Source organism: Sapajus apella, unplaced genomic scaffold (assembly GCF_009761245.1).
Source record: "Sapajus apella isolate SASKATOON/1434 unplaced genomic scaffold, GSC_monkey_1.0 scaffold6, whole genome shotgun sequence".
Lineage (NCBI taxonomy): Eukaryota > Metazoa > Chordata > Mammalia > Primates > Cebidae > Sapajus > Sapajus apella.
In genome coordinates this window covers 13171812-13187949 of record NW_022436946.1, presented here as the reverse complement: position 1 = coordinate 13187949, position 16138 = coordinate 13171812, and the positions used below count along the sequence as shown (strand labels likewise).

General features: G+C 37.9%; 1 protein-coding gene across 3 annotated transcripts in view; it reads left to right on the top strand.

Annotated features, from left to right (window-relative positions):
• Positions 1-16138, top strand: part of PEX7 (peroxisomal biogenesis factor 7) — an 86251-nt gene that overhangs the window by 54966 nt on the left and 15147 nt on the right. For all 3 annotated transcript variants that reach the window (XR_004267763.1, XR_004267762.1, XM_032274667.1), the window contains one exon: positions 12481-12580. Coding sequence is in view for 1 of the 3 variants with exons in the window: in XM_032274667.1 (XP_032130558.1) it covers positions 12481-12580 (100 nt within the window). In the remaining 2 variants the exon portion in view is untranslated. The remainder of the gene's footprint in view (positions 1-12480; positions 12581-16138) is intronic.

Here is a 16138-nt window from a genome sequence, read left to right as displayed (position 1 = left end):
TCAGTGAGATGGTATCTTTAAATACTCTGGCACATAATAAGAGCTCAAAAAAACAGCAGGTGTTTTAAATGAGAATACTAGTAGTAATAATGTTTCCCATTTTAAAATGTAAGTACTTTAGGGAGAGTTAAGATATTAATCATTCATGCCTTACCTAGCATTACATTAATAACATAATTATATTGCTTAAAGCCACTGAGGAGCTTTGTGAAAAGGAATTTTTATTGCACTGTGAGGGTGAAGTAGGAGAATGAACCTAGTGAATATGGTGCAGTGTGAACCAGGACAATGGTCACACCATACAAAGTTGAATATGTTTGGGCATTTGATTCAAATCTGTTTACCAAAGCGGCTGGGCGTAGTGGCTTATGCCTGTATTCCCAGCACTCTGGGAGGCCAAGGTGAGAAAATTTATTGAGCCCAGGGGTTCAAGACCAGCCTGGGCAACGTGGCAAGACCCCCACCTCTACAAAATTAAGCCAGGTGTGGTGGTGCACACTTGTGATCTCAGTTACTTGGGATGCTGAGGCGGGAGGATCAGTTGAGCCCAGGAGATGGAAGCTGCAGTGAGCTGTGTTTGCACCATTGTACTCCAGCCTGGGCAACAGAGTGAGACTCTGTCTCAAAAAATAAAAATAAAAACACAACGAAAACAACAACAACAACAAAAAAAAACCTGTTACCAGGTGACCACTTCTACTTCATTTCAACCTATTTAGAAATTTTCCCCTAAATTATTATGTATTACCTATATATTTGTTGAAAAATTTATTTCTTAAGGAGATAGCATGATATAATAGAAAAAGAGTTATAGTTTAAAATCTTGAATTTGCCACTACTAGCTATAGCATAATTTAATTATATAATATTTAATATATAATTAATGTAGTTTAGTATATTTAATTTCTTATAAAGTGACTTAACCTTCCCGAGCCTTTGTTTCCTCAGTCATAACATGTACTGTTGTGAGATTTAAATATTAATACATGCAAGGCTATTCCCGTAGTGCCTGGCCCATATCTGGCACTTGGAATTTTATTTTTCATTCCCATATGTATTCTTCAGATTTTGTACTTGGTGTCATTTCACTGTAAATATGTTCTTATATTTCTGATCAAATTTGCTAAAAACCAGCAAAATGACAAAGACAAATTATGATGTCTGCAGTTTATTTTTAAATGGTTCAACAAAAATGCCATTTCATATGCGTATGTGTAGAGAGAGAGATAAAACAAATGTGGCAAAATTTTAACAGTTGGTAAACTAGACAAAGGGCATAGGGGTGTTCATTTTATTCTATGAGGTTTACTGTGTGTTGGTAATTTTCAAAATAAAAACATTTGAGAAAAAAGTAAACTATTTATTCATGTAAAATAAGACACTGAAATACATTCTGGTTAATATTATTTAATGATACTGGTTTAATTGTAGAATAGATAACTAACTATCTGTATTATATTGTGTTAAGTGGGAAAATGATCTTTAATTGGATTGTAGTAAACCGAAAATCTTAAAGCAGAGGATACAGAAATACCTTTTATCCTTGTCACAGTTATTCTCATAGGATTTGCCCTTATCTAGTAAGTGTCTTAACTTTGGTGTGGTTGATGGGCTTTTTTGATCCTTATGTTTATTAGCACAGAGATTTCCACAGGCAGGTATTTCTCTTTCTTCCCCTTCCCCATAAAAAAAAGGTCAGCCAAAGTAAACAGATAGTATAGTTGAATATGTACTCTGTCTCCCAAACCTTTCCTTTCAACTTTGCCTAGTTCCCCTTACCAACAAAAAAAAAGGTCAGTCAGAGTAAACAGATGAGAAATGTGGCTGAATGTGAGCTGCCATGCAGCTTCAAATGATCATTTTACCTCCTCTTTTACTATAGTTGTTTTTAATTTCTCTACTTTTGTTCATCAAACCACAGGAAATCCTGTGGCTAATGATATGATACGGATTGTTAACATTTGCAGGAACTACAGTTGAATCTTAGGATGATCAGAGATTTTTTAAATGTACTGTGCCCTTCAGATATCTTAGGTAGAAATGTCTTTGTAACCCTGTCACTGTTTTTGCTTTGTGGGATAAGTTCAGCACCCTCATCACTGACTTTGGAAAAGCATCTGAATGTAGTTGTCTTTGGTTTCCTTTTAAGAATGGGAATATTTGCATTCCCTGACTTGTGTAATTCTAACAAGGGAATTTTAGTACTCAATTTATTCTGTGTTCATAAAACACATTGCCTGATGACAGGGTAGGTCTGTTTTATTGTTTTGTCCCTGGTACCTGGCATGTGGATATGCTAAGTCCATGTTCATGAATGTAAGTGAATTTGAATTATATGAAAAATTGTGATACCCTTTGGTCACCCTGACTATAAAAACTCAAACAGTTGTATTTTAACATGGTTTCCACTTTAAATATTTCCAAAGCAGTCCTTAATAAAACAATTTAAGGTGGAAAGTTCTGTTGTGATGAGAAATCTTTTCCAAGGAGAAAATTTGAGGTTCAATTGTGGTTAAGTCAGTACTAACTAATAGAATGTTACTATTTAGCAAATTTGGAACCATCGTATTTATATCCTGATTGTTAACTAAAGTGAGAGATAAACATTTTTTTTTCTAAAAATCAACTGTAATATGCAATATACTGACAAATCTCTAAGCTTCATATATCTTTGGGTTAAGATAGCTATTTGTATGTATGAAGCAGTTACTCCCAAGTCCGTTGATATGTTACTTATTTTTTTATTAATTATTTTGAGATGGAGTCTCACTCTGTCACCCAGGCTGGAGTGCAGTGGTGTGGTCTCAGCTCATTGAAACCTCTACCTCCCTGGTTCAAGCAATTCTCCTGCTTCAGGCTACTGAGTAGCTGGGACTACAGCTGCATGCCACCACATCCAGCTAATTTTTTTAGTTTTAGTAAGACAGGATTTCACTATGTTGGCCAGGCTGATCTCAAACTGCTGACCTTGTGATCTGCCCATCTTGGTCTCTCAAAGTGCTGGGGTTACAGGCATGAGCCACTGCGCCTGGCCAATATGTTAGTTTGTTAATATGTCCCAAAAGAATTTTTCCATTTGACTTTTTTAAGTTAGAAAATTCTTGTGTTAATTACTGTCATACTGGAAAGGTCTTTTCGTGAAGTGAAGTATAATTTTGTAAGTGAAGTGCCAGATGAAAATGAAAATTTCCTATAAAATGAAACAATATACATTAATTGGAAAGAAACTTGTAAGACTTTTGATTTTAAATAGCTTGCTTTATAACCGCAGAGCATTTTCAGAATTATTTGTTACTAACATTTTTCTTTAAGAATCAAACCAAATCCATGTCTAATTCATAACCGAATGCAGGCATATGAATAAATAGATAGATCTAAAAGGATCAAGGAATGTTAAGCCTTACTTAATGCAGTATAAGTCACTGCTTTGAACTTTGAATTGTGCTGATTAGTTCCAACAGAAAATTTATGGACTTTGTCATTTAATTTGCATCATACTTTAAAAAAAATCCTATTGTGCAGTTTCAATAAGGCAACTGAGTAGATTTTGTTGCATGTATTTATATTTTTTCAATGTAGATACTGCTTTGCCTCATTTTTTATAGTAAGAAGTCAAAAGATAATATCTGAAAATGAAAAAATAAATGAGTTCCATGAGCATATTATTTAGAAATATAGAGTAAAATATCAGAAGAAGCAACCAAAAGAATTTAGAGTGATTGCCTCTGAGGTGAAATATGGAGGAAGTACAGCGGGAAGCTGCTCTATTCTGTTTTAATCCTTGTAGAATTAGTTGACTCTAATTTGTGCAATTAGACTTTTTAAGAAGAAGATAATTGAGCAGAAAACCTGTCTTTCCCTCTCTCGGTTATTTGCACACATAGTAAGCCTATTTACTTAGATCAGCTAGGTACTGCCAGTCAGCTGGTAGTAGTTTACACAGTTCCCAGAGAGCGCAAGGATGAATAATTCACCCTTTGAGGTCTGTCCTGAAATCCCGGTCTAGAGTGTGGTAACACTAAATATTCTAAAATGGAATTCTTAGAGATTGGACCTAATGGAATGAACCATACAGAGAATAAAAAATAGTAATTATTCTGTTTTCATCCTAAATAAAATTCATCATAGTCCCTTATCTTTCTCCATTATTTATTTACAGTATGTGTGTTTGTGCACACATGTGTAAAACAGAAGCCATCCTTAGTTAGCCTAAATATAAAAGGGGAAATATTTTTCAGACTATGGGGTCCCTCAGAGCCCAAAGGCAGGAGCACGGTGCAGCCTATGGAAGGCAGCAAACCTGTACAGCTGACTTTGTCATTCCTCCTAATTCTGCAGGCTGATTTTTTTTCCTTTTTTTCCCCTCAGGCTTTCATGTCCAGTTACTAGAAAAAGAACAGAATTATTTGGTCTGCTCTGTCTCTGGTTTTTTTTTTCTCTCTTTGTCGGTGTCTGTCTTCTCTCCCTACTCACCCCCATCACTGTGTCCACCCTCTGCTGAGGAGAGAGTTGTTAAATAAAGGAGATCATTGTAAGCAGTGCAGATATTCCACTACCTGACATCCTGAGTGGGTTTATTCATAAATGCTTAGCTGCAGAGATGAGGACATTAAGTCTTTCATGGTGATATAGCTAATAAATGACCAAAGCATAGGCAGTTGCTGTAAGTTTAATGATTTTCAACATTTAGGTGTGGGGTATAGTTGTGATGCAACCCCATGTGATCATATTCATCTATGAAATGCTCTTTTGCTCTAGGTAGCCACATTTTGATGCTGCCAGTTATGCTTCAGATGTACACAGACTGTTCTTATCCCTAAGATAGTGATACTGTTTCGTGAGTAGAGTTCTTCCAGTTTTATTTCTTTTTTAGTCAAGTATTTATTTGAAACCGCATTGCAAAAATTATTTCATGATTCTTTGATTTGACCAGTAAGCAATACATAAACTGCATAGGAGTTTTGCTGCTTTTCTTTTATCTCCTCTTACTGAGATGTGACATTCTTCAGAAAGTCATCCTGCATCCCTTTGGATCTCTGCCATGAGTATCTCAGAGCAAGCCTTCCATCAGCCTGATGATTTTCTTTAATTTGTCCGAGTACCCCAGGCTTTGTGGTGTGTGGTTCCTGGGCTTAATGTTTATTATAATGAAGTAAAGTCTGCTCCTCTAAAATACTGATCTGATTAGAGTTTTAATTGAAATGTTGTGATTGACCCATTGTGAGAGGGAAGCTTAAGTCCAGAATTTTATCATCTGTAACCTTCAAAGTTTGTAAATGTGGGGTTTCTGGGTATTAGTTATTGAATATTCCAACAGACAGCTTTGAAAACTGTTCAGTCATTTTTCATAATTGATTATGTATTCTTCATTTAGCCGGTAGGTTTTTTCTGTTTTAAACTTTATTTTTGTTATCATTAACATAAGTTTCAAAGCCTAAAAACAAAACAATTTAAATCCAGTTATGCAAATAAATGAATGTGACCATCAATGCATATTTTTGAGTTTTGCTAGCCAACAACTTCTTTTTTTTTTTGAGACAGAATCTCACTCTGCTGCCCAGGCTCACTGCAGATTACAGTTCTGCAGCCTCTACCTCCTGGACTCAAGCGATCCTCCTGCATCCGCCTCACAAGTAGCTGAGACTACAGGCATGCACCACTACCATCCATGCCTGGCTAATTTTTGTATTTTTGGTAGAGACAGGATTTTGTCATGTTGCACATGCTGGTCTCAAACTCCTGGGCCCAAGTGATCCACCCGCCTTGTCCTCCCAAAGTGTTGGGATTTACAGGTGTGAGCTACCATGCCCAGCCACTTCAATTTTTTAATCCCTTCCAAAAGTGATACAGATTATAAAGTAATAGGCCTATGTGTCCATGTGTTCTATAGGGGTTTCACTGCAAAAGAATGGAAATCTGAGTGGTTATAGAACGAGAGTTGAGTGATACATAAGTTAGAAAGAGACAGTAGAGTAGACTAGAGGATAAAGTAAATGCATGTAAAAAATATTAGAAGAAAGAAAAGAAAATTCCTAAACTCCTTGTCATAGTAGTTCAGATGTATTCGGGCTTGTAATTTCCTTAGGGTTTTGATTGTAAGTGGCTAATGGACTCTTGGCATGGGCTTTGTCTTATGAAATTCTTTCTGTAGTTTGGGGGACACTTGACTTGGTCCAGGCCTATTTGAACTTTCAGGATGTTAAAACTGCCTGAAGAATTCCAGGTCCTGCCCACCTATACTTAAAATTTTCTGGCATGGCCTAGACCTAGAGAAAAAAAATGTATGATGCTATCTTTTTAGTAGAAAACATACTAGACATGACGTCAGGAGAGTCTGTGTTTTGGGGCTACCACTTATTAGCTCCATAACCATGGATTGCTCGATTTCTTGGACACTGTTGTCCTCATCTCTGAAATGAGAATAATTATACCCATTGTATATTTATTTGCTTATTCATTCATTTGTGAGTATCCATAAATTCTTTGGTTGACCATGTGTCAGACATTTTTATACATGCAAGAGATACAAAGAAGTATAGGACACTGTCCCTGAATTCAAGGAGCTTAGTGCCTATTAAAGGACGATATATTTGTATTAAGAAATAAATAAATGCTTGAAAGTATTATGAGTACTATGAATATAGCCAGAAACATGAGAATCTTTTTTGATGTCTTCTGTTCCATCAATCACCAGGTTGTATTAATTCTTCTGCCTAAGTAAATCTCCAATCCATCATCTTTTCTTCATCATCACCTTAAGGTCAGCACCTTAAGTCCAAGCCGTTATTTATCTCTTTTTGGACCACTGATCTTCCCACACCCACTCAGGCCCTCAAGTCCATTCTTCTCACTGTGGCTGGAGACACCTTGGAGGCAAAGCTGACCGTAGAAAGTTAACAGTAGGGGAATCTGGCTGTTGAGGCATATGGGACCCCTGTTTACTATCTTCACAAGTTTTCTGTAAATTTAGAACTTTCCTAAAGGAAAAATGTTTATTAAAATGTTTTAAAATAAGGGAAACTGACCACACAAATTTAAGTTGCTGCTTAAAATCCTTCAGTGTTTTTTAATTTTTTTAAAGAGAAAATCCCCAATTCTTCAAATGACCTGTTAGACCTGTGTGACTTGGCCCTGTTTACATCCTGGAACATTCTTCCCTTTCCCTGTGCCAGCCTCATCGGCCCTCCTGGTCAGGCTCCTTGCAGACAAGGTACAAGCTGCTTTTCTGCTCTCCCCCTGGCTAACTCCTCAACCTTCAGATTTGCAGCTCAGATGTCACTTCCTCAGGACTTGCTTTTAAGTCATCCTGCATTGTCTTTTGGAGCGCTTGTCAATTGTCATTACATTTGTGTTTTGGTGATTTTTAAAAACATATCAATAGATCCCACTGAACTGTGAGCTGCAGGAGGGCTGCGGCCATGTCTGTCTTATATATGGTGCTTAGCGCCTGCCCGGCACATGGGAGGACTCATCAATGGTTGAATGAATGAGTAACTAAATGAGGTGAAAATAAGTGTTGTGACATTTTTGCTCCTTGCTCTGGAGACTACTAGGCCCAAGCACTGCAAATGGAGAGGAGTATAATAGTGCAAATTGCTTAAAATTACAAAAACACAACAAAAATGAATGTACATGTAAGGCATTGAAAAATAGCCAGAACATTGTCCCTTTCTCATAGTAAGGAAAGACTCATAAGTAATTCATGACTAACTCATAAGTTGAGAATAGGAAAGAAAAATAAAGAACCTTACAAAATATTGTAAACCTTCTACTGAATTCTTCTGTTGGCTAAATTTCAAAAGTATTAGTAAAGAGATTCCAAATTACATTTAGTTAAAGTAGAAAGTAAGTAATGTCAGCTTAATTGTTGAAATAGTTTTGATGTTTTATTTAATATAGACTGTGAGGTGGGTATAATGGTACCCACCTGCAGTCCCAGCTATTTGGGAGGCTGGGGAGGGGAGATTGCTTGAGGCCAGGAGTTTGAGGCTGCAGTGCCCTATGATTTCACTGTTTCTAAAAAAAAGTAATAATAAGCCAGGTGCCCCAGCACTTTGGGAGGTTGAGGCAGGTGAATCATGAGGTCAGAAATTTGAGACCAGCCTGACCAACATGGTGAAACTTATGTCTCTACCAAAAATACAAAAATTAGCCGGGTATGGTGGTGCACACCTGTAATCCCAGCTACTCAGGAGGCTGAGGCAGGAGAATTGCTTGAACCCGGGAGGTGGAGGTTGCAGTGAGCCAAGATCGTACCACTGCACTCCAGCCTGAGAAACAGAGCCACCCTCAAAAAAAAAAAAAAAAAAGTAATAATATGTTTTAAAAAGAGAGATGTAATACAGTGATGTATACTTGCATTGTTAAAGAATTGTGGAACCAAAAAGCAAAAATAACTCAACCAAGACATTATATTATGATATACAATTTAAATGAAAAATATTCCGACAGTTCTGTAATATTTTTAACCATTGGAGGCTTATGCAGTATATTTACTTCCCATGAGGGAGATTAAATAGCCAGTAATTTCATCAGCAAAGAGACAAAAAGGCACCAAGTAGTATATATGCTGGATCAAAACAAACATTTCACTTAAGAATAATGTGCCTTATTTGGCCACTTAATGATATATTATAGCATGACTTCTCCCAGCAAAAAGGAGCTCATTTTACTTATGTGATAGATGCATGAAGACCCTTGGATATATAGCACTTGTGGGATGCTTGAATCCAGAAGTTTGCAAGGAGAGACCCATGCCCACTCCCTTAATTGCAAACCTGAGAAAACTTGGAGAAACACCCACTTTCCTCCTGTTAGCTCCTCCTTTCAACTCACTCTTTCCTGGTGGAACTTGAATAGAGATACATACGAAAACACTAGAAGTGTACTCATTAAACTGTTAACAGTGGTTGCTGGGCTGGGCACAGTGGCTCATAACTGTAATCCCAGCTCTTTGGGAGGCGGAGGCGGGCAGATCACAAGGTCAGGAGATCGAGACCATCCTGGCTAACATGGTGAAACTCCATCTCCAATGAAAAAAAAATAAAAATAAATAAAAAATAATTAGCTGGACGTGGTGGCCCACGCCTGTAATCTCAGCTACTTGCAAGGCTAAGGCAGGAAAATCACTTGAACCCAGCACTTGAGCCCAGGAGGCGGAGGTTGCAGTGAGCCGAGATTCGAGATTGCACCACTGCACTCCAGCCTAGGCAACACAGCAAGACTCCATCTCAAAAAAAAAAAAAAAAAAAGGAGCAATGGTTGCTGATTAGAAAGTGAGAATGGGAAAAGAAATGCATATATTTCTTTTGTTATTAAAAAGCCATTAGCAAATAATATAGTATATTGACATACTGTTTAGCATTTGGTTTTCTCAACTTAGTTTGTATAATTTACTGTATTTAATATTTTAATATTTCACTACTGAAAATTATTTTAAATTATGCATATTAATACTGATTTTAAAATGTTTTCCTGACTCCTGATCCCCACGAGGTGAAGATATCTGAAGCTTAGGTTCTCTCCGTTTAGCAAATCCTCTCAAGGCAAAAGCTGGCTTCATTGTTCCATTTACTGCTCTGGGTTCCAGTCTTCACTTTGCTTTTACTATAGTGTTCCTCACTAATGCTTTAGTGGAGTTTTAATGGTGGTTGTTTGTTTTTATGTTTCATCCAGGGTTTTTAGTTGTTTTAAAAATGTTGGTCTAGAAACCTAGTCAGCCATTCTGTTGGAAATAAATCTCTCTTAGTTTTTATACCATAATGTATATACTTTGTGTGTTACATAATTTCTACCAGAGCTATGAAATGGTATAATGAAGTATCTTTATGCCACTCAGTAGACTAACCGTCTGTTCACCAAAGTTTCAGCATGTATTTTCTTTGATGAATTCTTTGCAAAATGCAGATAAATACTGGATAATTTTTCCCAGGTTAAAATTATGTCTGTGATTCTGTGGTGTAGAACTCTGTAAGGCTTTGACTACCCATTAGTTATATGTTAAAGCAAATTCAGATAGCCTTTTTGAATAGAATCACAGTTCTCCTGAATGTGTGACTTCCCTCATCACACTTCCAGGCTGAAGTTGGATAGTCACACACTTGTGTCTTTGTTAGACATCTTAATTTTCATAAGGCCCACCTTATCTCAATGCAGCTTTGTCCTTAGCTGGCTCAAAACAACAGAAAGTACATCCCAGGAATTTATCAGGAAGGTAAAAATAAATCCTCATTGCTGACTGGGCACGATGGCTCACGCCTGTAATCCCAGCACTTTGGATGGCCAAGGCGAGCAGATCATGAGGTCAAGAGATCGAGACCATCCTGAACAACATGGTGAAACCCTGTCTCTACTGAAAATACAAAAATTAGCTGGGCATGGTGGTGCACGCCTGTAGCCCCAGTTACTGGGGAGGCTGAGGCAGGAGAATTGCTTGAACTCAGGAGGCAAAGGTTGCAGTGAGCGGAGATTGTGCCACTGTACTCCAACTGGTGACAGAGGGAGACTGCATCTCAAAAAAAAAAATTCTTGTTGCTTTTTATTATCGTTAAAAAGTTCTGAAAGAAACCAATTTTTATGGTTTACATAAAGAATATTTAGCCTATCCATTCTGCTGAAATAAAATGTAAATTCCAAGTGAAGTCAGAGAGCTAAATACCCGGATTACATCAAGTTGACTTTCCCTTAGACCCATTCTACTAAACTGTCCTTTAGGGTGATGCCATTCACTCAAAAGCAGCAGCTGGCGAAATATCTGTATGTTTTCTCACAGACGTTGGGGATGTTCTTCATTATGTAACCATTGGGTTTCTTGTCACCGAACCCTCAAAGGAGAATTTCCTTCTGAGCTTTCCAGGAGCAGTTTGGTTGTAGACCATGCATTTGGGTCTTAACTATCTCCCTTTTTCCTCTGGCTGCTAGAAAGCTTAGCTCTTGAGGTCCTCCCCTGTCAAAGACATAGAGCTTCATGGGATGTATTTTTATGTACCAATCTCATTGCAGATGCCATCTTACTTTCCTACCCTTAATTTTCCTTTAACTCGTTTTTGCCATATTAAATGCCTTTTTTAAAAACCATTTTGAGTATTTTTTGGAATGTAGTAGACACATGCAAAATCATTTGATTATTGTTTCAAATAATGCAAATCAGTGAATAACCATGTTTTAGAAATGAAATTACAAAATTATATGTTTACTTTTGCTTCTATAAACATTAATGGATCCAGAAAATTAGATTTTGTTACAATCCACTGTCTCTAAAATTCAAAGAAATAAATATGCAAAGACAGTGGAGACCACTATTAGGATTTCTGAGAACGCGTGTAGCTTGTTACCTCGTTTGTTTGAACAGGCAAAATTTCAAAAGTAAAATTGCTCTTTCCAGATATTTTGTAGATTTCAGTAATCTGATAAATGAGCTATTTATTCATTGTTTCTTTGGTACCCACACAGTGGATTATCCATAGCAACAACCCTTTTCAAAACTTAATAGGGCCAACTCTGTGTTTATTAGGGAAATAATACCACCAGGTTAAACAAACTGTGACTGTTGGTTCTATGTATTTACTCTCTTTCAAAGGGATCTGTTAAACCTTCAGTGTGCCATGTTGTAGATCATAAGAGAAGCTGAATTAGGATATGACTCTATGATTCTGAATGTGCCATTTTTATAGTATGTTTAGAGTCAAATGAAAAAGATGATGAGCAAATAAAGCATTAGAAATAAAGTACTATGTTATGTATTCAAAATAGGGCCAAATTCTGCGCAGTACAAATGAGGGCTTGATTATGGTAAATATTACCACTTTCAGTCTATCGAGGTTAAGTAGAATGCATAATATTGGCTCAGGAAAACACATGTCTGTTTTTCTTGATTCTAGGAATTATATTGATGTAGAATCTGTAAGAAAGTCTGTGCTTCAAAAAAGAAAAAAGACAGTTTCAGAATTACAGAGATTTTCATAAGAGAACAGATTTTTTCAAAGAATCCTAATTGCTGTTGAAATTTAAATTAAGCATCAGATCTTTTCATGTCAGTTGTTGAGGAATGAAGTTGTATTTAAAATCACAAAATGTTAGACTCCATTTAATCCAGTATCCTTATTTTACAGCCATGAATGCTCTTAGAAATTGCTACAAAAGCATACTGTCATCTCAAATGTCCTTGTGCAATATAAAAATATTTTTTAAAAATAAAACTTGTTAAGCTTCTGACCTACAAGGTAAACTAATGGGAATAGAGTAATCTTTTGTAAGTGTAGATTGATGAATAATTCTGTTTTTTTTATATGATAGGATGGAGTACATTTTTTGTCCTTATTGGATTTTTTTATGTGTGGCTCAATAGTGGGGCTCTGCACTTCTGAATTGGTTGAGCCTGTTTGAATAAAATCTTTGCTATGTCAAATATGTATTTTTTCTTAATGTAAGTTTCTTGGTAATTTTAGCACTTAAATTATTCCCTGTTGTTTGTCTTCACAGATTCTGGAACTTTTCAAAGCCTGACCCTCTTCTTGAAACAGTAGAGCATCATACAGAGTTTACTTGTGGTTTAGACTTCAGTCTTCAGAGCCCCACTCAGGTAACAGATGCAATCTCATGATACTCTCTTCTGCCCAAGTTCACAGCCAACTCTGTGTGGCATCTGTTGCTTTTATGAATAAAATTGTTGCCGTTTTAGCTATATGAGCTAGAGTGTTTGAGCATTAAACTGCTAGGGAATAAGAGGTATCCAGAAAGTTGGCATACCTTTCCCCTCTTGAAAGATTGATTTCTCTGAGAGAAAAAGGAACCATCCCAGGAGGATTGTCCTAACACGTTAAAGGCTTTCTGTAGGCCTCTCCCAATGGAAAAGCGACAAGAGAAAGATGGAATATGGCAGGATTGTCACCACGGGTTGGCAGGATCAGGAGCATGTGGTCCTGACTCAACTGTCCCAGTAGGCAGTTGAGACCATGGGCAGGCTGGTCACTAGTCTCAGGACTGTCGCCCTTGTCTCCACACCCCATGTCGAATGGGAGGCTTCAGATGGAGAACAAGTAGAGGAGAATGTCTGCTATTTTTTCATTTTGTAAATTGTGAAATCAAGTCAGAACCAGTACAATATGTTGAGTGATAAGGCCCTTTAAATACAGACTGTGTGGAAGAACCAGCATATCAATGAAACATAAAATATGTGGAAATTCTAGAGCATGACTGTGGAATTGTGTTTTTATGACAACTTTTATAGGTTAAACAAAAAGAAAATCCCACTTCACATTACTATGTTCTGAAATTTAAATAAATATATTTTTTTTCTTTCTTTTTTTTTTGAGACAGAGTCTCACTCTGTCACCCAGGCTGGAGTGCAGTGGTACCATCTTGGCTCACTGCAAGCCCCACCTTCCAGGTTCAAAAAATTCTCCTGCCTCAGCCTCCCGAGTATCTGGGATTACAGCCATGCACCACCACACCCGGCTAATTTTTTTTTTTGACAAAATTTTGCTCTTTTGCCCAGGTTGGAATGCAGTGGTGCAATCTCGGCTCACTGCAACCTCCGCTTCCTGGGTTCAAGCGATTCTCCTGCCTCAGCCTCCTGAGTAGCTGAGATTACAGGCACATGCCACCATGCCTGGCTATTTTTTTGTATTTTTAGTGGAGGTGGCATTTCGCCATGTTGACCAGACTGGTCTTGAACTGCTGACCTCAGGTGATCCACCTGCTTCAGCCTCCCAAAGTGCTGGGGTTACAGATAGAACTACTGTGCCGAGCGTAATCTTTGTATTTTTAGTAGAGATGTTGTTTCACCATGTTAGCCATGCTGGTCTTGAACTCCTGACCTCAACTGATCCACCCTCTGTGGCCTCTCAAAGTGCTGAGATTACAGGCATGAGCCACGACTCGTGACCTATGAGTTTTTCATTTTAGGAATTAAAGATGTATTTCTGAGTTTAAAAGATTCTCATTCGGTATTAGAATGTTTCCATTAACATTAGAAATAATAATTTAAAATTACTTACTAGCATGTGAGAAAAAACTGAAATAGTGATGAGTGAAATGGCATTATTTTCAACATAAATATAATGTGTTTCAAATGAACTAGTTCCTTTTCTGATACATTTATTATAGATGGTTTTTAATAAAATAATTGCACCTGTTTTTTATTTTAGTCTTAAAAAGTTGTAATGTACATATTGAAACATGGAACCCCCAAACAAAGGATCCTAAGTAAATGTTTCTGAATTCCTCATTCTTACATATTTCTATTACCTGTCCTCTGTGAGCCCAGACTGTCACCTGTGGCAGCAGCCACAGCGCCTCCATTTCCTCAGCTGTGGCGCTTCCTCTCCCAGGTCTGAAGAATACCAGATGTTTTCTAAATCCTCCACACATAGACCTACCTTATTAAAAGGAACTTTGTGATGAGAGGACTTCATCAGAGAACATACATCCCTAAGTAATAGATTTTATTCAAATTAAGATGGTGATCTCAACCAGCATTTTATTTTTTAAATATATCTAATATTAATACATTTTAAACACAAACATTTGAGTTGTGCATATTATTAATTTATATATATTTTTGAAGGATAATTTGTATTATTTTAATTATTTTTATGTTCAGAAAGCTCAACAGTGTACATCTAATCCAGTTCAGTGGCAGGTTCTTTAGCCTTTGCCTTTTCCAGCTTGGCAGTGTGAGCCACAGACTTGGGACTGAGGACATTGCCTCCCCAGTGACAGTGGATCTCATCATATCTGTCTCTGTAATTGGTCCTGATAGCTGCCACCAGCTTAGACAAAGCCCCTTCGTCTTCCGAGTTAACCTGTGTGTGTTAGGCAAGTCGCTTGCATAAAGAGACCACCAGGCAGGCTTTGTGTGAGCAACATGGCTGTTTATTCACCTGGGTGTGGGTGGGCTGAGTCTGAAAGAGTCAGTGGAAGGCAATGGGATAGGAATTGGTTTTATAGGTTGGGTCAAGTGGTCAGTTAAAGGTGGTAACCTATTTTAGGGAGGGAAATGGCATCATGGGATGCATGGTCACAAGGGTAGGGGTCGGTAATTTATCTTGGGGAGGAAAAGAGCATCACAGGATGCACGATCACAAGGTAGGGTTCATTTATTACAAACAGGCATGATCGTAAGGATGGAGAGTATCAGTTGCAGTCAGAGGGGAGGGTGCGGTAGATTACATAGTTAAAGGAGTGGGAATCTTGAGAAATCCAATGTCCAGGGTGACATTTTTGCAAGGCTGAACAGGGATAATGGATGCAAGTTGCAGCAATTAGTTGAGGTAGGAACAAGTAGTTTTATTTCTTTCTGTGGCCACCTGGTTACTTGTGGTTGCTTCAGACTTTCTGGTTCCTAGAGATGATCCAGAGGTGTACGTGTGGGTCACCAAGGCTAAAATGGCCAGGCCTGGACTTGGAGGCTTAACACTGTGAAGGTGACAGTGGTGCATGTCATCCTGTGGACCTGTCTTGCCTTTCCCTTGACAGCGCAGTCAGGGACCCCCATTTTTTGAGACAGAACAGGCTGGAAGACAGCCAGCTTGATGGGATCCATGTCATGTGCAGTCACCACCAGCTGAGCCTTCTTGTTCTCCAGCAAGGTGGTGACGGTGTTAACCCCAGCTTGACGGACAGGTGGTCTCTTAGTGGAGACATCCCCTTTGCCAGCAGCTTTCTTCTCGGCCTGGGCCAAGTCTCTGCTTCTTCTCTTGCTTTGTCTCTGGTCTGTATTGTGGGGAAGCTTAAGCAGCTGAGTACCTGTAGGCGGTCCAGGGCCTGGGTGAACTGGTTCAACACAGGAGGAACTTCCAGCCTCTTGTGGAGGATAGCTCTCTGCCGCTGCAACCTGATATAGCGGGGCCATTTCACAAAGTGGGTGAGGTCCCTTTTGGGCTGGATATCCTGTCCAGTGCCAGAATTCTTAGGCCTTTTCTCAAATAGACTTGATAGAAGGACCTGTGAAGAATTTGTAGTCACTTAAAATCTGCCACACTAACCTTCGTTGGCATAGTAGGTGGTTTAAGTTATTTTTAATGTGTTATATTTATTCTTTAGTCTCATAATGTGTCAGATTTACAGATTACAGGTTAATTTAATTTTACTCTCTGATCATATTTTATTCCCTTAGAATGTATCTTTCTCTCACTTC